At 41.1% G+C, this 23483-nt stretch overlaps 1 protein-coding gene across 1 annotated transcript in view; it reads right to left on the bottom strand.

Moving 5' to 3' along the window:
• Positions 1 to 23483, bottom strand: part of WDFY2 (WD repeat and FYVE domain containing 2) — a 236378-nt gene that overhangs the window by 92644 nt on the left and 120251 nt on the right. Inside the window, exon 3 of the mRNA XM_006879517.1 lies at positions 15185 to 15258. Coding sequence (XP_006879579.1) covers positions 15185 to 15258 — 74 coding nt within the window. The remainder of the gene's footprint in view (positions 1 to 15184; positions 15259 to 23483) is intronic.

Below are 23483 nucleotides of genomic sequence, written 5' to 3'. Positions count from 1 at the left end.
GGGAAAAAATCACACGAGGAGACAGGGTGGATTTGAACTGTGTGCTTCTGATTTGGCAATATAGCTCCTTAACATTAAGCCACCAGAGCAACCCTAATCCATGACATGGTGATTATATTAATACTCAAAATTTCACTACCAATAGATCAAATATTAGTGAGAAGTGAGGCTGTGCGTCATTGTGCGCTTTACACTTTTATTACATACAATTCAGTCAGGAGAAGAGAAGAAAAAAAAAAAGACATCAGCTAGCTCAAGCATTGCATAAAAGAAAGTTCCCAAAGCTACATGTCTTGTAGTAAATAGAGCTGATATTGCTGAAAAACAAACCCCAAATCTTACTGCAAGTGTGCTCAATTATAAATCCAACAGAAATCTCAACCTGCAATTGTGTCTGCAAGGAGCTCTGGTGGCTGAGTGGTGAAGAACTGAGCTGCCAATTCAAGAGTACAAAGTTTGAATCCATCAGCTGCTCTGCAGGAAAAAGATGGTCAATCTCTTCCCATGAGATTTACTGCCTCTGAAAATCTACTGGAGGGTCAGCTATGGGTTGGTCCCAACTCAAAAGTACAGAACAACAATTGTGTCAGAGGTTAAAGGGAGTTTCATTGGGAAGAAATGGGGTCTTGGTAAGGAAGATGAGGACAAGAAGTGAAGCACTGACTAGCTAAAATCCATTGAACTAGCCCTGCCAACAGAACCTGCTTTCCTATGCCCCATCTGATGAGATTAAACCAGTTGTCCTTAATGAATCTTTGTTTGAGAGTTTGCCTGTGGGTGGGAGTGTTTGGGTCATCACCAAAGGAAACTTCCAAGATATTGCTGAATGTTCCAATCTTCACCACCTATTTTTGTTTCTAGAACTTTTACTAATGTCAAGTTCTAGGAAACCTCAAAAATTAAAGTATAAATTATGACCCAGGAAGAAGTACACTACTACAAACAGTTCAAACAGTAGAAATGTGAAGACTCCATGGTAATGGATATTAAGGGTGTGAAATATGGTATTAAAGGAGTATCAACTTGGATTAGACTGAGTTTATTGATTTAGAATGGGAATCCCACAACACTTAATTGTACTCATGTAAAATTTATACTTAGATCAAAAGGCTATTGTCCTAACAGAGCAAGAGAACACTGTTGTTGTTATGTGCTGTTGAGTTGTCTGTGACCCATAGTAACCTTATGTACAATAGCTCTGAATTGTCTGATCCTGAGCCAATCTCACTGCCTCTGAAAACACCTACTCACATAACCCCAGAGAGAATCCTTCTTTTAATTTTTTTTTAATGAAAGTTTACAGAGACTTAGATTTCCGTTCATTCATTGTTGCACTTTTTCCCTGTCCATCCCCTCCCCTAATTAGCTTTTCTTTTTGAAAAGTAAAAGAGAAAATTCTTTCATTGTTATTCAATCCCTCCCCGTCAAGTCCACTCCACTATTCAACCTTCGTTTTGGACTTCTGTCATAACAATAATATCTAATCATATATCCCTATCTTTCTTTTCTTAATGTTAAGCTTCAATCCATATTGAAAGCTCCAGTCCTTGACCTTCTACAGCAAATACCTCAGGTCCTCCTCAGTTTTGGCAAGAAAGGCTGTGTCATCTACATAATGCAGACTGTTGATGGGTCTTCTTCCAATCTTGATACCTCACTCCTCCACATATAGTCCAGTCTTCCGAATGATCTGTTCCACATATAGATTGAAAAGGTATGGAGATAGGATGCTTCTCTGACATACACCTTTTCTGATTTTGAACCATGCAGTGTTTTCTTGCTCTGTTCTGAAGACTGCTTCTTGGTCCAAACATAGGCTTTGCATAAGCACAATTAAATGTTCTGGGATTCCTATCCTTCTCAAGGTTAGCCACAACTGGTTATAATCCATACAGTCAAATGCCTTTGCATTAGTTAATGAGACATGGTACTCTCTGCTTTCAGCTAAGATCATCTGACATTGGCTATAATGTCCCTAGTGCCATGGCCTCTTCTAAACCTTGCTTGCACATCTGGCAGTTCTTTGTTAATTTACTGTTGCAATTCTTTCTGGATAATAATCTTCAGGAGGATCTTGTTTGCATGTGAGATTAGTGATATGGTTTGATAATTTGGAACTCTTTTTTGGAATGGAAATAAATATGGATTACTTCCAGCCAATTGGCCACGTGGCTGTCCTCCAGATTTCTTGGTAAAACCTAGTAAGTGCATCCAAGGCTGCATCTCTTTGCTGAAATATGTCACTTGGTAATTAATGGAATACCAATAGCGAACACTACATGGTTTAAAATCAGGAAAGATGTTTGTCCTCTCTCCATAACTATTCAATCTGTATGCTGGGTAAATAATTCAAAAGATGTCCTCTACGAAGAAGGGAGCTCTGGTGGCCTAGTGGTAAAAAGCTGTGCTCCAATCCCAGAGGCATGGCGTTTGAATCCACATCAGCTGCTCCATGGGAGAAGGATAGGCAATCTCCCTCCATGCAACTTACTACCTCTGAAAACCTGTTGGAGAGTCAGCCATGAGTTCGTTACGATTCGACAGCCCATAACAATGACACCATGTTCTTCATCATGCTTTTGACTTGATACAACGATGGGATGGTAAAACTATGGCACCAGTTTTGTGACAGTACTTTGCAGGGTTGAAGCAATGTTCTTCAGAAAGCATGTTATCATTTAAAGCAGCATCTAATATCTGGAGCCAGGACTGACAGGTCCAGGAACCAAGAGGTGGAAATGGGAGTGGGAACATTTTACCATTCCTAGTCAACGATTTGAAAAATAACTATTTCTTTTCCCTGAAACCTCATGCTTGGCAAATCTGGAAGTCTTTCTTCTAAAGAGGAGACATAAGACCAATTCTATTGAACTAGGTATTACAATGCCACCCAGCCACCTCAAGCTGCTCCTGGATCTGTATCAACAGGTAGAGAAGGGATTTACTGTATTGTCTGGTGTGACTAATCCTGAGTACTATGGCTACTTATTTAATGGAGGAAAAGAACAGTATATCTAGGCCACAGGAGACTCCTTAGACTTCTTTGCATTCTCATGGCCTGTGATTAAAGTCAATATAAAGTGACAGTAACCCCATTCTGGCATCGTTACAAGGACCCTTTCCCTTGAGAAGCAAAGTTTTGGGTCGCCCCACCAGGCAGGGAATCAGAGCTCACCAAGAAGCATGCTGAAGGCAAAGTAAATACTGAATGATGGTGGATGGAGGTAGATCTCAGCACAAGCTACAACCATGTGACCAGCTGCCAAAACAAGGTCTGCAATTATAAGCATTTCCTCCTTGGAAACAGAGCCAGCACATTTCCACTTATACTCGTGTTACTTGCATCCCATTAGGCCAATTTTGCTTTTTATAATTCTATTTAAGACTATAGTTTAAGGAGATATGTATAGGTGCCAAGTTGCTAGGGGGTGGGCTGTGATGGAGTTATCCTCAGGACCGTAAACTAGAGTGAGTCTATTTAACATCTTGTTCTCGCTTAATCTGGAGCCTCCATCTGGCTCCTCCAATTCTTTGCAGACTTGAACTTGTGGCCTGCCTTACATCTTGGATTCATCAGTCTCTGCAGATACTTCAGCAAGAAGTCTCTCTCCTGTGGTCAATCCCCAGAATCAGGAGGGACTTGCCAACCTCTGCAGGCACACGAGCCTTTCTACTGATATAAAATCTCCAAGTATCTCTCTTCCCCCTATTGGTTTTCCTTCTCTGAAGTACCCAGCCTAAGCCATCTAGTGAATTCACACGGCATATATTTTTACGAAAGCTTTTAATAAAAATAAGGAATGCTGAAGAGAACAAGGTCTGTGAGGAGGAACATTTTTGGACCTGGTGAGTTTTAGGTTTCTTTGAGACAAATGTTAGGAAATATTAGGAAATTGGCTTTTAGAGAAAAGGCCAGGAAAGAGATAAGAAGACAATGAAGCCACAGCTTGCATGACGACACTGCTCGGAGAAGGAAGAAAGAGCCTGAGGACAAGTGTTGAGAAATGCTAAAACTGTTGAGAATGGCTGGTGAGAAGCATCTGATGATGGAATCAGTGAAAGAGTAAGTAGAGAAGAGGAGGAAACCCAATGGTGTGACATGCTTTAGACATGTTTTTTGAAAAATTCTGTCAAAATGAAACAGTGCACAGTGCTGACTGGTGCAGGGAGGTAAAAAATAATGAAGACTTAAAAATGTCAACGGGATTTAGCAACATGAACCTTTCTGTGACCACAGGCAGCTCTGCTCTGGTAGACTGATGGGATGAGAAGCCAAGGGACAGCGGTTTGAGTAGAAAGTGGGAAGTGAGAAAATGTAAAAAGTGACTTCGGGTAATTCCTTTTGAGAAGTCTAATTGTGAAGGCGAGAAGACAGGACATTGATGGAAAGATATGAGGACTCAATGAAAGCTGTGAAGTTTTTGTTTTTCTAAGAGGGTTAAATGTGTTCAAGGCTAATAGAAAGGCTCTAAATAAGAGATATAAGGGTAAAACATTCAAAAGAAGCCACATGGAAAGTCACTTATAACTTATTATACTTCTTTCTGTATAGGAATCAATTGCTAGCCAGAAGCATAGAGGTGCTACATTGATGTAACCAAGGTTAAGATGTTTATCTTCTGATACAGCATGTTTGCTGTGTCACATGACATTAAGTTACCTACAACTCATAGTGACCCTATGAACAACACATCTGAACCTTACCCTATCCTAATACACGTTCCTATAAAGTCATCCTTTGTGGGCTGATAACTCCTATAGATGATCTGTGAATTTTTTTCAACCCATCTAGGGGGTCAGGACCCTTAAAAATTGGCTTTTCTAGCCACTGCATTAGCCTCATTGGGGAAATGACCTACAGCTACCTTAATTGTAGACACATGGTCTTGCAAATCATCAACAGCTGTAAGACCAATATAAGAGAATGCTTTCCACACAGTGAGAGATGGTGGTGATGATGGTAGAGAGATTGTGAAGAGACTGTGGCAAGGAGTAACCAGGGGAACCCTGGAGTTAAAGGCCACAGTTAAAGGCTTTACTTGCTGGATGACTGAAGGAAAGGCTAATTTACAGTTGCTCTGAGATAAAGTTTGATGGATTTCTGAGGAAACTACAAGATTCTTGCATTTGTGCTGCTGAACTAAACCTAGACTTTTACTGGTTGACTGAATGCTGGACTTACATCGTGTAATATTTTTTGCCTTCCCCTCTCTTCAATGTGATATCCTTTGCCTCCTCCTCTCTTCAACCTATTTTCCTAATAAACCCCACAGTGTGAGCACAGTCTGTGAGTTTGCTACAAACATCGGACCCCATGATTGGTAAAAATTGTGTGCAGGAGCACGTGGGGTGGCATGTCTGACTATGCAGTTATGTGTATGGTGCTACAGACATTAATGATAGGGACAGTTCACCTTTATGAAGCGGACAGAAGTCAGACTCAGCCACCTTCGTGTTGCATTTGCTCCTTTCGCACCATCCTTCACTCTCTGGATCTCCTCAGGGCCTACTTTAAAATACGGGAACATCTGGATGACTGGTGTTCATGCCAAACAAATCATCCAAAAGTTTGATCAAGAAGACCTTCAAAAGTTCCTAACTGCAATAAAGGTGCACAAAATAATCTAAAGTCAAAGCAGCAAATTACTCTCGGGATCAGTAGGCACCAACGCTTGACTAAGTTTTTAGATGACACGTAGGCACTGGGCAAAAGATGACAAGGTTCTGTGTACAATGACATCTAGATAATTAGAAGGAACAGGATTGCCCCCGAGAGCTTCCTAAAAGCTCTGCAATTCCCATAAATGTTGAAGGCATGACAACGCACACAACAGCAAGAGGTTTCTGTGATGAAATCAATTTTAGTTAAGTTTTAGTCAATGAATAACTGTAAAGAATTGATATCTTAGCACCCAAGACTTTTTCTGCTAAGTATCACTTCAGTATCTAAAAGTACTACACTTTTATGTATATACTAATGCTCATATTTAAGTAAATTCCTCACATAAGGAAGTCCAGTTTGCAGAGTGATGAGGTTATTCAGACACAGTGCTGGTTTTTGGTAGAAATCATGATGGCATGAGAACCATAAACCGTTGTCTTCAAGTTGTCTCTAACTCATGGCAACTGCATCTGTCAGACATGACTGTGCTCCATACGTGGGTTTGTGTTTATTTCTTAATGCCCCTTGTTTTTGAAGCAGAACATAAGATCTTTCTTCTGAGACACCCTTGGGTGAACATGATCTGCCGACGTCACAGCAGGTATATTCAATGTCTGTGCCATCCAGGGATTTGGAGACAATCATAAATAGTTTAAAGAACAGTGGGGTTTATGTAATAGTTTAAAAGAAAGAGGTCTGTTAAATTCTACAGTTCTATTTCTCTGATGTAGTAGAACAGATACTTCCTGAAACTTTCTTCAAATTCATCCTCTGCTGATCTCATGTAAGAGATGCTATTCTTACGTAGCGTCACACCAGTAATACTAGAATGCAGGGAAATTCCAGAAGTAATGTCGATTCTTCACTGAAAAGAATACATTTGGATAGTATTGTGATTTACAGTTGGGAGTCTACGGTGAAGCACTGCTGTTTATGAACTCTTCAAGGTAAAGATTTTGAAGACTTTCTCCCCAGCAACAGGGAAGTGACTGGACACTGAATAGAAACAAAGTGCTTCTATGATGGGCCATCACTGTAGAACATGACCTACCATTTGAGCTTGGGTTCATAACCCACAGTAGATTAACTATTCATCCCAAATCCCGGAGTAAATTAAATGTTCATACTCATCCTTTTATCTTCCTCTTCTTAGCACAGCTTCCTCGTGTTGAGTACCACTGAGTTGGAACCAACCCATAGCCGACCCCCCAGACGGTATTCAGAGGCAGTTTAATCACACAGGGAGATTGCTCAACTTCTGCAGAGCAGCTAGTGGATTCTAACCGTGGGCCTTTGGGATTGCAGTGCAGTTTAGATGAAATGATACTAACTCCCCTCATAAGCTACAAATCCCTTTAGTAAACAATCTAGGGCCATTCCTTGCAGCTGGTATAATTTTTTTTTTTAATGGTCCAGCAGGTCAGAAGTTTTTGCTCTGTTACTGCTACTTTGACATGTACTCAATCTACAACTTACATCTAAGGGAGGGTGGCATTAGAGGTAGGAAGTACAGGTGTCCTATCTCTAAGATTGTGCCAGTACAGCCACCACTGGGAATCCCATCACAGGAAGCAATTGAAGTGCATGTCACCTGGCACCCTTCAGGTTAACAGAAAAATACAAACAGTTTTCAGCACGCAAGTGCCTTCATCTATAAAACACCATGGGTGAAACAGACAATGTCATTTAATCTGCAAATTATTAATTTCTAAATAATGATAAATATTATTATAAGACATTTTCCTTTAATAATCACACAAATTCATCAGCTTTCTAGTCTTTGGTGAAGCTGTGGCAATAATGACTATTTTCTGTTGCACCAACTGTCAAGAACACACTATATGTTGTTATTGTGTACTGCTGAGACGGAGCCAACCCCTAGCTGAACCTACAGCCAGTTTTCAGAGGCAGTTTTTGCACAGGGGATTTCTCATCCTTCTCTCACAGAGAAGAAATATTTCTATTTCGCTTTCTTTGTTTGGCTGGTTTATCTCTGTGTATTAATTTCAGAAAGTAGTATAAGGATGTCAGACGACTGACTCCTTATGTCCCAGCCACTCATTTATATATGACTGTGCCAGCTGTCCTGCCATCTAAGGACCAACTGATCATCCTAATAAGAGGAAATGAAATACCTCTTTTCTTCATTCAAGTAATATCCTTCAAAACTCGGCAAGAGGTAAAGCAGACACAATCTCTGCCCCCAGGCAGAAAAGTCTAGGAAGGAAGACGCTTCAACAACACAGATGAGAGAAGCCTTCAACAAGAATTTGGAAGTGGCTTCCTGATGCCAGTACAGCAGGGAGGAGAAAGACTCAGCTTTAAGGCACACAGACGAAGTTCTAGTCTCAACTGCACTGCTTCTAGGGCTCAGTGGCCTTAATGGCGACTAATGTTATAATAATATAATGGGGGAATGTTACCTGCAATGTGGGGTGACTATGAAGCTGGAGTGAGGCAGACAGAGTACATGGTACAGAGTATGTGCTCAATAAATGGTTCTTTTTACCTTTCTTCCCCCACTAACACCACCCATTTTTGCTGGGTTTTGTTTTTTTGGGTTTTTTTCTTTCATTTTCTTGGATAAGCTATGTGAACTAATGGCCAGATATACTTTAAGAACACAATCATCACCAGAACTACCAAGACAATAAATATCCACATGGTTAATAACATTTTGTTTTAATATAATAAACACCATCTTGAATGTTAACCACTCTATAAATCAATCCTTTTCTTTTCACCCTGACCACATTTTCTCTACCTGAGATCACTATTTGGAGAAAAATCAATTTTATCACATTGATGCCTACTCAAAGATTCTTCTCATGGCAATATATTAATTAAAAGTTTAGAATAAATTTTGCATATATTGCAAAAGGTATTCAAAATAAGAGCAGAACTGTCTAAATAAACAGAATTTATGTAGGCGTCTATTATAATCAGGTATATTAAGTAATTAAAGAAGCAGGAGTGGCACCCACTTCCTAAACCACATGCCTCCGGAAACTCTCTGAACTTTGATAAATGTCAATAGTTGTAGAGGGTCTTCAGGCCTTTTGCTCATAGGGTCGCTATGAGTCGTGCTTGACTCAAAGGCAATCATCATCAACAACATATTAAGTAATAGGAAATGTTTGTACTGTTGTTGTTGTTGTGTACCGTCAAGTTGGAAGCGACTCCTCGCTGGCCTCCTGGCGAGTTTTCCGAGGCAGTGAACTGCACAGGAGGAGACTGCTCCTCATTCTCCTGTGCAGCAGCTGGTGGATTCAAACCACGTGCTTTTGCATTGGCAGTATAGTTTCTTACCATTAAGCCACCAAAGCTCGCTGATTATCTCCAACATTAAAACGGAAGACATTCTTGAATACTTAAGATGAATTAAAGTGTTACTGAAGCAATTTTTAAGTTCATTGGAAAAGACATCTAAAATAGCAATAGAAGTGTATGCCTAAACAGAATTTAAACAGGTGTTTATTATAAGCAAGTATATTAAATTTAAAAATATGTATTCTGTAGTCAAGAATGAACTATTCACTGAGCTCCTAACTGGTGCAAAGAACTGCAAGGTCCAGAAACTACCAATAATCCATGGACAAGCGATACCTGAAAAGCTTTTTAAAATACAAATACACAATACAACACAGCTAATGAACCGGATTCCTCAGGTGGCACAAACAATTAAAAGCTAGTCAAAAGACTGGTAGTGCAAATCTACTCAGAGGTATCTTGGAAGAAAGGCCTGGTGATCTACTTCTACAAGACCACAGCTTTTAAACTCCCATGGAGTATAAGATTCTACTGACACACTTACAGGCATCGAACAGTAATAACGTACCAAGTACCACATGGCACTGATTTCAACTGGATGGGCTCAGGAACCCTAAGCTCCCCCCACAAAAAAGAAAAATTAAAAAGATAATATTTGGTACATTCACACAACGGCATGCAGCATGCAGGAGCAATGATTTTGTAAATCACTACCTATCTTGAGAGGGACTGGAAAGTATTATGCTAAGTGAACTAACGCAGTCCCAAAAGGACAAATACAGTATAAGATCATTACTGCAGAACATATATGAGGATCCAAGGGGGAGGGATCAGAGGCGTGAGGATTGGGGGGTAGTGGTGGTTAATCATAGAGTCACACAATTTGATGGGTGGGGGGAGGAGTGGGGAAAGGAAAGGGGAAAGATCTGGTGTGAAAAACAATGTATACAAACTTTGTAAGTAAGCCAGTATAAAATAAAAATTTTATTTAAAAGTAAAAGATATCTACAACCAGGAGAAGATACAATAGATGAATGGGACCTTCTAAAAATCAAATCCCTATGCACATCCAAAAACTTCTCCAACAGGGTAAAAAGGGAAGCCACACTGGGAAAAAGTATTTGGTAATGACATGTCAGATAAGGGACTTATATCTAGAATTTATAAAATACTTGAGCACCACAACAAGATAAAAGTAAATAACCCAGTTGAAAAATGGGCACAGGATATGAACAGACACGTCACCAAAGAAGAAATTCAGATGGCTAACAAGCACATGAAGAAATGTTCAAAATCCCTAACTCTAAGAGAGATGCAATTCAAAACAACTATGAGATGTCATCTCACCCCAGACAGAATAGCAAAATTTAACAGAACAGCAAGCAACAAATGCTGGTGAGGTTGTGGAGAAACTGGAACCCTTATTCACTGTTGGTGACAGTATAAAATGGTGCAAACACTGTGGAAGGCGGTATGGCGCTTTCTCAAAAAGTTGCAATTAGAGATACCATTTGACCCAGCAATCCCACTACTGGGAATATACCCCAAAGAGACCATAACTGATATCCAACCAGATATATGCACACCCATGTTCATCGCGGCTTTGTTCACAACAGCAAGGAGTTGGAAACAACCTAAGTGCCCATCAACAAACGAATGGATAGAGAAGCTATGGTATATTCACACAATTAAATACTACACTGCATTGGAAAAGCAAGGAACTCATGTAATATTATTCAAAATGGGTGACCCGGGAGGACATTATGCTGAGTGAAGTATCTCAGTGACAAAAGGAAAAATACCGCATGGTGCCACTGTTGTAGATAGTGACTGACATCAGGGTTGGAGTAAGACTGAGAAAAACTGAATAGATTATGTATATTAAATTGAAACAGATGAAGGAGAGAACAGTTTAAAAGTGATATATGATAGTATATTATGATTATCACAGGAATCCAGAATTAAGGTTGCATAATGGAGTGCACTTGGGGGGTGCATTTTTGGGGGAGTAGGGTCGGGGTCGGGGGATTGTATACCAACGGAGAAGTTTATCTTTTGCTTTTCAAAGAGAGGAGCGAACTGGGGGGAGGGAGAGAAAAGAAAAGTGCAATAATGAATGAATGAAAATCCAAAATCTCTGTAAATGTTCATTAAAATTAATAAAATAAACTTTTTTTAAAAAAAGTAAGGAAAACCCATAAGCCTACCATGCTTGTGCCCACCGCTGCACCCACTGTACCAATCCTTCTCTCTTTGAAAGTCTCTGTCTTTCTCACATATCCACTACTTTTCCAAGCATGATGTCTCTCTCCAGGGACCAGCCCGTCCTGATGACATCCAAAGTGTCTGAGACAAACTCTCACTCTCTTTACTTTTAAGGAGCCCTCTGGTGTACTTCTCCCAAGAAAGGTTTGCTCATTTGTTCCTAGAGCTACAAAAACAACCCTCTACTTCATCATTGCTTCTTTTAGCAGGTGATTTCACATCATGGGGGTGGTGGGGATGAGACTGCTCCTATTTAAAACAGAATGATGCGGCCCTAACTCTTCCTTAAAGCTCTCTGGATTCTTGCTGGCTGCCTCCTCGTAGACCATGCTACTACTTTTACCATTCTGCTATGGTCACTTTAAAAAAAAAAAAGATCTAGCTATACTTGTTTTTTCTGCTTTATTTCTAATTTTCTCTTCAGTTAGTCAAATATGGTTAGCTGTCTGTTGAACCTTTCACGGTATGGTTGGGTGGGTTTTTTTAAAACAAAAATTCACCTTCTGTTTTACTCTTAAGTTTTCAAATAAGCTAACCAGTATTTCTTCCCAAAATTTACTATATTTAGAGAACAGAGGAAAGATACTCTCTAAATAAGGCTACTCTTTTCTAAACAGCAAACTACTGTAGATGTGAGATCCCGTACAAACTCTCTGTGAATAATCTGTTGTGACCAAGGAGAATTCTGAACCTCAGACAGTGGGTGTCGCTGGCCTTCAATGTATCTCATGTAGAGCTCTTTCTAATTCTTCCAATGAGAAAAGGAAGGACACTCAAGTCATTTTCTTCAGCAACACAACTGAGACCGTTGTAAGGAAACTATGTCAGACTATTTCTCCAAGTAAAGGGCATCAGGCTTAGAAACGCGCAGGGTCAGAGAAGGCAAGGAAGAGCCACATGGAATTGGCCTGACACAGGGACTGTGACAGTGGGTGTAAGCACAGCAGAGGGGGTGAGGGCAGTGCAGGGTCAGTGGGGTTCTGCTCTGGGTGTTTGCTCACAGTCACTCATATACATTCTGTTTCTTTCCTCATTCTGTTTTACAGAGAGGAGCTGTAAGTGGGAGCTGACTAGAGTGCACCTAATACCAACACTGCCCTACTTGACCCTGGAAGATGTGTGGCCAGAATGCTCCTTAGAAGGGAGGATGATGAGACTTCGTCTCTCGTTCTTTGGGCAGATAATCAGGACAAGCTAGTGCCCAGAGAAGCGCGTCAGGCTTGGCAGAGGGTTCGTGGGAGGGGGAAGAAAAGGAAGATCTTCAAGAGATGGACCAACAGATGCTGGCGCACTGGGCGCAGGCCCAGCAGTGACTGTGGGGCTGGTGCGGGAACCGGGTCTCTGCTCTGTCGCACTCAGGGTTGCTAGGAGGCGACTCAATGGCACCTAACAATGTGTCACACGAGCCAGGCTCCTCAACCTTCTTCAGAAAATAAGAGTAATAGAGCCTTCCTCTCTCAACACCATCCTGACACCTAGGAAGCACCTGACCTCCTGGGCTTGATATGTACCTTGGTACCCTGGAAGCCTCCTTTACTAAGGGTAATGGCTGGGGTGGTCATCCCGCTTACGTATGACAAGCATCTAGAATGTTCCATACTGTACTTCCTGCTCCTTTCTTGCCTACAAAGTTAGACTTATCAGCCACTCACTTAACACCTACAGTGATGTCAAAAGTGCAAAGTCCCACCCATCTGTTAGACCCACAGGCAAGCCCTTTCTCAAGACCAGTGAGAGTCATGTCCACATGCCACGAACAGTTGAGCAGCATATGGATTCTGGCGCCCCTCTGCAGATCTCGTCTATAACGGGCACTTCAGTTACTCAATGACCTCCCTTTTTGCTTTTGAAAATAAGGTTCTTCTACTTCCCCTCCTCCTTAAAATAATTCTCTAAAGATCATTCTCTTCTGTCCTAAGGAAGAGTTTACAGACTATCAAGTGATCAGAATGTCTCAGGAAGTAAATCCATTTGTCAATCAGCTGATTTACACCATAAATTCTCTAAAGTTACCAAACAGATGCTCTGACTAAAGATTTCAATGTAACATTTCAGGTCCAGGTCTAACATTTGTAGGGGCCAGAGCAAAAGTAGATATATGGAGGCTCATATCCCATCTGCCTAAACTTGAAAAGTTGGAAATCAAATTGAAAACTATTAACTAAAACAGTCTCTCCTCTAATCTCAGTAAGACTGGAAGGCTAGGTTCAAGGCTGGTATTACCAGACTCTTTAAAGCTGCACGTAATAGTGTGATGACATGAGGACCCCAAGTCCATTCTGCCCTCCTCAAACACTTCTTTTTGCCATCCTTCAGGCCAGGTACTAAGGGCTTGTTCTATGTCCCTTAGGCAGACACAAGAGACCCTGGAAGCAAGATTTGAGCTGTCTGGGGATAGGGAAGTCCACAGTGCCAGTTTCAAGGGCCTGGGGGCTGGGGAGTGATGGACTGGGCACTGGGCTAGGTATACCTCAGACCCCTCATCACAGGAACCCACCCACCAACCAATCAAACCATTGCCCTCAAGCTGGATTCCAATTCAGGCAGCCCTGTAATAATACAAAGCAGAACCACTCCCACAGAGTTCAAAGGCTGTTCTTCAACGGCAGTAGAATGCCACATCTTTCTCCTGTAGAGTGGCCAGTGGGTTCCATGGATGACCTTTCAGTTAGAGTCAAGTGCTTACCCACTACACTACCGGAGCTCCTACGGCCATCAAACCAAAGACAACAGGAAAACGCCAAGCCCAGTGCTGTCTAGCTGACTCTGACTCGTAGACACACTGCAGGATAGACCAGAATTGCTCAAGATGGTCTCTAGGGTTGTAAAGCTTTACGGAAGCAGCCTGCCAGGTCCTCTCCCATCAAGCAGCTGGTGAGTTTGAACTTCTGAGTTCTTTTGTCCCTCTACCACCAGGCTCCTTGTGACCACAGTAAAAACACTCGAACCATAGGCCCCTCAATACAAAAGCAGTTTCCAGACTTGTCTTGCAACTCGTCAATATATACGCAAACTTAAAACTCACAAACAAAGCCACAGGGTCAGAACTGACTCCTAGACAACCTTCTCTCTTCCAAGGAGGTACTGCTGGATTCAAACTGCCTTTGGGTTAGCCATGTGACTCCCTACAAAACCCATCACCAGAGCCCCCTAGTTAATATAATAAACCCTCCCATTGCAGTCAAGTCAAACCAACGCATCGCTGAGTCTCCAGCAGATTGTTGGAGGCTATAAATTGCCTGGGAGGAAACTGCGCACCTGTGCCCCTTGGAACTATTGGTTGATCCAAGATGCCAGAGCTGTGCCACCTTTAAGTACAGCAACTTCTCAGGACCACACCACCAGAGCACCCTTGTTCATCATAATAACTGAAAGGAAAACAGTCCAATCTCTAGCCACTTCCATTTTCTCAAGATCGATCATCATAGGGTCCAATACTTCTCTGGGACTATCCTATCAACTAAATCTAACTTCTGTTCTTAACAAACTCACACAGATTTTACAGAACTCTATTCACATGCTGGAAGGAGTTCAGAAGGTCAAGAGGAGAACACAGGATTCTTGTTAAAGATAAGATTAGGCAGGCAGCTCAAAGAGAAGACATTCTGCCAGTGTTCAGCTACTCATAAAGGAAAATACGTTAACACCACAGTTAGCATCAGATCAAAATCACTAGACTCCCACCTCGCTCTCACAAATGCAGATGCACGCAGTTCATGCAACTGCCTGATCATGGCCCTGTCGGGAGCTGGGCACACGCTAAGTCAACCTGAACCCTGTCAGCGTTTAAACCAAGACTACGGTCTGCTCTCTCTGCTCAGAATTCCTCATCTCATCACATCACAATTTGCTGCCCTGAAATCTCCACTTTTCTTAACAAGAATGTTCATCTGTTTATTTGAAATAACTAGTAAATCATTCTCATCACAAGGCATATACATACTTCAAAGGAAGGGAAGTCTTATTTATTTATTTATATGTACTTACTGAGATTGTACCATTGTCTAGACCTATGGACAGTCTTCTGGTTTCCGGGTTAAAAGACATGCATGAACATGGAGCTGAAAGAAATGAACATGTTGATGAAATTAACAACGCGATGACCCTCAGCCATTCAGGACTGCCTAACTGGCTACAGCTGTGTGGCTATTGCCAACTATTTCCTTTAAAAAACTGAGTAGGTTTCCACATGCCAGAAAAGAAAAACAGTGATTTTTACAGTCAATCTCTCATCTTTCTAGTTATCTTTTTAATAAATATAACAAACATGATATTTTCTGGCTGGGCCAGATCCAAGAGGGCTAGATTCCAGCTATTCTGTCAGTATTAAATCTAAATTTGCTGGATTATAGATTAACAATATTTTGTGCTATGCAATCCTTCTGTCACCCTCTAATTATAATAGAAATAACCTATCCATTCTTACTTTTAACTTGTTAGTTAAATTTGTGTCTTCTAGGTTGCAACACCTCCATGATACATCTTCAAGGATATGAACATGTACGGCTAAGCACAATTAATAACAGTGCATCTAAATTCCAAAATCAATCTCCATAATAGTCTATGTGTTTCCTACTGCCAAAGGGGCCCTTTAGAGTAGTGAGAGAAGATCTTCACCCTGAAACCCACAGCGTCCCTTTTCAGCAGGAAGTAGCTAAGAGAATACGCCATCCCCTTTTCCTTATGACTCAGGGTGAAGTCTCTCTCAGGGAGGAGTGATAGGGAATGGCAAAGGACACACTGACAAAGAAGATTAATCAGAACTGGCTTTGACAAGCACTGTGGCAATTGGACAATTAAAACAGACATTCGGGGGGGGGGAGAAGAACGAACGGGGGAGGAGGGTAGAGAAAACAGTGCAACAATGAATGAATGAGAACCCAAAATCTCTGTAAATGTTCATTAAAACTAATAAAATTTAATAATATTTTTTTTTAAAAAAGAAAGAACCAATCCATTCTGAACACGAACACACACACACACATACACACACAGAGAGAAAGAGAGATAGGTATTTCCTACCCACCTCCACACACATACATACATTAGTACACAAATGTATTTTTCACTCAGCATTTATTTGGGGTTGTAGACTCACAGGGCTCGTTTACTAATAGCACTTAGGGGGACGTGCTGGCAGGTTCTGATTGGAAATGACTGAAGATCTGTCTGTCTCTGTAAGAGGATCAAGTCGATGAGGGTGAGGCACTGTTGGAAACAGGTCAGTGAGTCTGCACACACAATACTGGTCTGGGACTCCCTGCCCCACAGGAAGGCCACCGGAGTGTGTCTGAGGACATTTAAAGTATGTGTGGCAGCCATGTGTGGCCAGCATGTGCTTATCAAACAGACAACTCTGGGGCGCTGTCTTCCTCTCCACCTAGGCTTGATCTTAAGAAGGCCTCTTCACAATAGACCCCATTCTGCAATAGTGGTTCTCAAGAGTCAAGTGCAAAATTCAAATATCTCCCCCATCCTCTGTAAGTTCCCTGTCCTCTGACAGTCATGAACCACATCACACAGGCATTGACATAATCAGCACCAAGTCTTTTCATTCTCCCTCTTCACAGCTATGGTAAGATGTCTTATTACCCAAGGTCCCATGGGTATGGGGCTGGGGAGTTGGAAAAGGTTCAAAATCACAATTCAAACACAAGCCTACCTTCCAAGAAATAATCCAGAGCATCTTTAAACTAAAAGAACTCAAAGTTCTACTGACAGGGCCACTTTAGAAACAAATGCTTAGTAGCATGCTTTATTCTCTACAAAAAGAGCCTTGAATAACAATAAAAAAATCTACACTGCATAAAATGTTTTTCTATCTTTTTCTATCATTACATGTTCAAAAATTAGAATGTATAATTTTTGAGAAATATAACAATTTCTCAAAAAAATTTTCACCAGTGTAGGCAGAATATGTTCTTCCTGTTTAGCCACAAAATAAAACTAGATTCTCAAAATTGCACTGCTTGAATTTTAAAAAAGGATAATCCAAGTAATATTTAACCCACAGTCCTAAGAAAGCCAATCTTCTTTGTTCATGACCTATAAACTGTGTTGGCACAACTTCCACAGAGATGCTAAAATGCCAGGTCTCATGAACACCATTAAACATGTGCAGAAGTAAATGTAATGATTTAATGGGCAATTATCGTGTTATGTGAAAAACTGCAAAAGAAAAAGAAGAGATATACTGTGATTACAACTCTGAAACCATGCACATAAAAGTACACATGGAAAAAAGAAATCATTAGTACCAGCAGGTGTTTCAATGACAATACTACGAGTTACTGTTGGCATTAGTTCTAATACACTGTCTTTAATCTACTGATTTTCTATTCCTGTTAAAATTAATTTTAAATATATAATGACTCATTATGATGAAAAGTAAGACCATATAAAGTAAAACTTTATTGCAGCCCCAAGGAATGTGGAAGAGGGAAGAACAGCTCTCTCACTTGGCTGCCTGCCCAACCACCTGAAAGCATTTGTAGATGATTTCCTTCAATACTCATATCTAGTTATACAACAGCTGGAACACCCACTGATTCCTGAATGGACTGAAAAGACTGCTCACAGTATTAACACCAGCTGCTGTGGCGGTGATTTGATTCAGGAAGACCCCACATGTATCAGAATAGAAATACTGCTGTTCTGAAACCCACATGGCTGAACCCAAGAAGGGTCTGGGTGGGTAGTGCCAGAAGTATACAGAAATAGGGAAATACATGAGGAAATGTGTGTTTGTGTGCAAATGTGTGTTTGTGTGCGCGCGTGCACGCATGCACCGTACAACGGTATTCAAACTATTTCCCACACAGGCCTCGGGTTGGTTCCTCATAAACTATGGCAGTCCCAAAGAGGAAGAGCATGGATTCACAAGAATATAAATGCATGAATTTGCTGTTAAATGAAAAACGCCTGCTTTGTGGGATCTGAGGTAGAGGAAGGGTTGAGGAAAACTAGCTCAAACACTTCCAAAATCAGCAAGGAACACCTAAAACACCTTTATAAAGGCTAGTGCTGTGGCTGGTCCCTCCTTACAACATGTCCAAAGTATGAGAGGGACTTCATGCTCAGGAGGGTGGAGGGACAGCGCAGGAGGGGAAGGCCCTCTATGAGGTGGATTGATTCAGTGACTGGGGCACTCGGGATGGGAGTGTCAGAGACAGTGCGATTGGCACAGGACAGAGCAGAGTTTAGGGCTGTTGTACATAGGGTCGCTATGAGTCGCAAGCGACTCAATGGCGCATAACAACAACAACAAGTGCTGTGGCCTTCACAGGTAAGACAAACAGTGCAAGACAAACAGCAAAGGAGCAGAGCTGTCTGGAGATGGACACAGAGACACATAAAGGAAAGGTAATGATGTCCCAGTGGTTAAGGGAACCAAGGGAGAGAGAGACAAGACAAAATTTAAGCACATTTGTAACAAGGTTGCAAGACAGGATGTTTCATTAATAAGAATTCTGTTTTAAATGCTGTAAAACAAAGAATTCATAAAATTATACAGAAATAATTGGGTCTGTCCAATAGAGGAAGTCTGGTGGTGTAGTCCATAGAGAGTTAAACTACTAGCCCAAAACCAAGCCTCTCTGGTGGTTTGAATCCACTGGTGGTACCAAGGGAGAAAGATGGGTAACCTCCTCCTGGGCTATTTACAGCCTTGGAAACCCAGTGGGAACTTGGCTAGGCGTAAGATCCACTAGACAGCAATGAGTAAATTAGTGACGGGTAACAGTTACCATTTGTCTTACAGTTTATAATTCTGTGGTTGCATGTGGGTTGCTGGATGCTGGAAGCTAAGTCACAGATATCTCCAGCACCAGTGGGGTGACTTATGTTGGACAGGTTTTGGTAGAATATCCAGATTAAGACAAATTAGGGAGATAGACCTGATGATCGATGATCTGCTTCCTAAAATTAGGCAAACAATTACAAAAACTTAAGGTCCAAAACACTGTTCAACTCACTTACTTTATTTTAAAAAGAACAAAAGAAACTCAACCTTTTTTTTTTTTGCTGTGATTTGAGTGCAAGTTTACAAACTATAATGATTTTCCATTCAACCATCATCTATATTTTTGTCTGAAGGCATTGATGGCAATTTCCAACCTCTTGTAACTGCACTCTTTCCACTTCCCACCTGTGATTCTGTTTTCTATTCTTCTCGTCTATTTCTTCCTTTTTTAAAAAATAAATTTTATTTCATTATTTTTTCTGTGTACTGTCAAATCAGATCTGACTGGTACAGAAGGAGATTGTTCCTCCTTCTCCAGCATAGCATCTGGTGGATAAGAACTGTGCACCTCTGAGATTGCAGTGCAGCTTCTTGCCACTCGGCCACCAGAGCTCACTTCTTGTCTATTTCTAATGCCTTCTGCACTTTATCCTTGGGGAAAAGACTGCCTTTTTGATCTCCCATGCTTCCTCTCCTGTCTATTGTTTGACTGTAAGCTGGCCAATGTTAGGAGAGCTCTGTTCTAAGCTCAGTAGGTAGCTAAGAGCCACAGGCTCAGGGGTTCCACCAGTCTCTATCATCTTATGAAGCCTAGCCATTTTGGTTTTGGTTTTGAGTTCTGTTCCACATTTTTCTCCTACTCTATCCAGGACCCTCTGTTATAAAATCTTTCACAACTGAAGCTGGACACAGTCTAGTACTTTCTGGTGTCAGGGTCATGCAAGCTGAGGTTCAAGAGACCCGTCAGTACTGTGGACGGTTGTTTCTATGTGTCTTTGATTTTCTTCACTTTCCTTTGCTCTGGAACAGGAAGAAACCAATAGTTGCACCTTAGAAGGTCACTTACAAGCTCTAAAGATCCCCATCTCTACTCACCAAAGTAGGATGTAGAGAGCACTGTCTCTGTGGACTTTGTGATGCCAACTGACCGTCAAGTCTCCAGAGACAATGGCCCCAGGGTCCCATTATCACAGGGTGTCTGGTTATGGTTAAGAGGCTTACCTAACTTTGCCTCCCATTGGCTCTGCTATGTGCATGGAAATAGTTACAACATACACAAACAGGCATGCAGAAATATCATCTGTTACACCTGTGTCTCGGGAGCTCTGGTGGCTTTAGTGGTAAGAAGTGAGCTGCCACCTGTTCTAAGAGAGAGAGATGGGCAATCTCCACGTGATTAACTGCCTTTGAAAACCCACTGAGGGTCAGCTGTGGGTTGGTTCCGACTCAACGGTACACAACAACAACAAACCTATGTACAGTCACGGAGGTGGTGCCTTTTCACACCCTCCTCTGCCTGGCTTGCCTGTTGCCAAGGGATCTAAGGTGATTGCTTGCCATTATTGAGCTGCAGGACTGTGAACATAATATTATTTACCTCACTGTCTGGAACTGCTGTGCACCTATTTGTGTTACTCTTCTTTAGGGACTTTATGCTGATCACCTCTGTATTTATTTATACTACAGTGTTTGCCTCGTTCAACTTCATAGGTGCTTATTATCCAATTACTGATTTTCCTTTCCCTCCCTTCACTTTTCCAATTCTGGTAGCTATCAAAGAATGTTTCTTTCTGTGTGTAAACTTTTAAATCTTAACTCTATAAACTTTGATAAATGTTGATAGTTACAGAAAAGTTTCAGGCCTTTTGTTCATAGGGTCGCTATGAGTTGTGCTAGACTTGAAGACAATCAACAACAACATACTTGATACAGTATTTGCCCTTTTGTGACTGACTAATCACAGACTATTTAATGTTGTAAATTATTCACTCCATGTACATACTATAATTTGGCCATTCATCCAATGATGACCACTTAGGTTGCTTCTATCTCTTTGCTACTGTAGACAAAGTTACAATAATAAACATGGGTGTGGACATTTCTATTCATGCTGCATTTCTTACTTCTTTAAGATATATGCCTAGTAATGGGATTACTGGATCAAATGGTATTTTTAAGTGTTTAAGGAGGCATACTTTCCTTGGGAGCAGGAGTGGCATCCACTTCCTAAACAACATGCCTCTGGAAACTCTATGAACTTTGAGAGACGACGATAATTATAGAAGAGCTTAAGGTCTACTGTTTAGAGGGTCGCTATGAGTCGTGCTCGATTTGACAGTAATCAACAACAATAACAATATTGCTTTTCATGGTAGTTGTATATTTTACAGTCCCACCAGCAGTGTATGAGAGTTCCAATCTCCCCACACTTTGGCTACAGTCTGTTGGTTTCAATCTAATGAATGTTGTTATTACTGCTAGAGTGAGATGGTTCTCACTGCTGTTTTGATTTGTTTCTCTATAATGGCTAATGTGTGAGCTCTGGTGGCCTAGTCTGTAGGGAGTTGTGCTATTACCCAAAGACTCCACACCCCACCCCGTGGTTCGAATCTACCAGTAACACCAGGAAAGAAAGATGTGCAATTTCACCCCGTTCCATTTACAGCCTCAGAAAACACACTGGAGAGTCAGCTCTGGGTCGGTTCTGACTCAAAAAACAAGGAGAGAGAAAGGCTAATGATCAGGAGGGTCTCTTCACCATTCATGGACCGTTTGAGTAACTGCTGTGGTAAAATAACAATACTGCAGCAAGTCCTTTGCTCATTTTTCTAGCTGGAGTTTTTCTGGCCCCTTTTTACCTGTTTAGGTATTTACATTTTCTACAAATTTTAGAAAATTGGTTTTAGTCAGATAAGTCGTTGCCAACTGTTTATTCTAAATCTGTAAGTTTTTATTTTGTCTTTCTAATTGGTATTAAATCTAGTTCTTTTTGACATTTGGTGCTCAGAGCTGCAGGGCTATCTACATGCATATCTCTATCCAGTTTTCTGTATCTCTGCTGCAGAGTGATTGGGTAGAGTACGTCACCAGCATGGCACCTGTCTCCTGTTCAATTCTCTTCCTCTGGACACATCAAGGAGGCCAGTCACTAGATGAGAACATCTCTGGTGAAGGAGAATGTAATGAGGGTGAGGAAGACCCTCAGTGGGATGGACTGGCACAGGAATTCCAACAATACAGCACCACAGAGAGGCAACTGTGGAGCTGACGCAGGCCTGAGCGATGCTTTGGCCTGTTATACATAAGGCTGCCACAAATAACTACTGACTCAAAGGCAGTTCTCTATCTTTCTACCTATTAGTAATAGAAAAATTGTATTATATCTGGATTAAATGAATTTAAAAAATTTTTATTTTGGTTTGGTGAGGTTTTTTGCTTGGTTTATTGTGGTTGTTTTAGAATTCAAGGCAGGTATTTAAAGGTCAGAGTAAAGCAAAAACAAAGAGAAGCTCCAGGAAAGGTGATTAAATTATTTAATAGGTGGTTTCGGGGAAGGTCATCTGGAAGCATAAAAGCCCTAGACAAAGGTAACTGGGAACCTTGACAGTGAGTCAATAATTAAACGGATTAGAAAGGAATAGTTATTTTAATTTTAATACTTTTATTCCACAGGTACTTAAGAAAAACACTCCATTTGCTTTAAAAATACATATACACATATCTGTATTCATGCAATCTTACTTCTTTAGGGTATATACTTAATACAGGGGTGGCTGGATCAAAGGGTATTTCTAACTTTTTAAAGAGGCCTCATACTGTTTTCCACAGTGGTTGAACAAAATATTCACAATTTCCACAGTGGTCTGCAAAATATTTCATCTAGGGAAAAAGTTTTTTGAGTTCTTTTACTTACATCTACAATTCCTTTTCTGGGAAAGGTGGTAGATCAAAGAAAGAGAGGAAGACCCTGAGGAAGATGGACTGATGCAGTGGCCCCCACAGCGGGCTTCAGCATGATGGCGAGCACGGGAGTGGTGCAGGGGAGGGCAGAGGGCAGACCTGTTATTCACAGGGTTGATATAGCTCAGTGGGATCCAACAATAATTCTTTCCTTTTATTACAGATTTCTTTTCTGTTCATTGTTGACCACCTACACTCAGCTCAAATAAATACAGGTTTCATGGAAGGTTATGTCATAGATTTCAAGACTACTGACTGACTACCTTCCCAGGCTGAGGGCAGGGACATTAATCTTTCTCATGCAATGTTTTAGGTGGATCCTTAAAAGAAAATAGCTAATGAGTCTGTGAATAAAATTTCACATGTTTAAGACCTCCTGGTGAAAACAATTATTAGGATTCCGTGATAACAGGGATCTACTTCCTAAACAACATACCTCCTGAAGCTCTACGAACTTTGATAAATATTGATAGTTATAGAATGGCTTCGTTGTTGTTGTTATGTGCCGTCGAGTCGTTTGCGACTCATAGCGACCCTATGTACAACAGCCCTAAACCGTGCTCTATCCTGTGCCAATCTCATTGC

This window comes from Elephantulus edwardii, unplaced genomic scaffold, assembly GCF_000299155.1.
Source record: "Elephantulus edwardii isolate Elephantulus edwardi_28Jun2011 unplaced genomic scaffold, EleEdw1.0 scaffold00004, whole genome shotgun sequence".
Lineage (NCBI taxonomy): Eukaryota > Metazoa > Chordata > Mammalia > Macroscelidea > Macroscelididae > Elephantulus > Elephantulus edwardii.
This window is presented reverse-complemented; position numbering and strand designations above follow the sequence as displayed.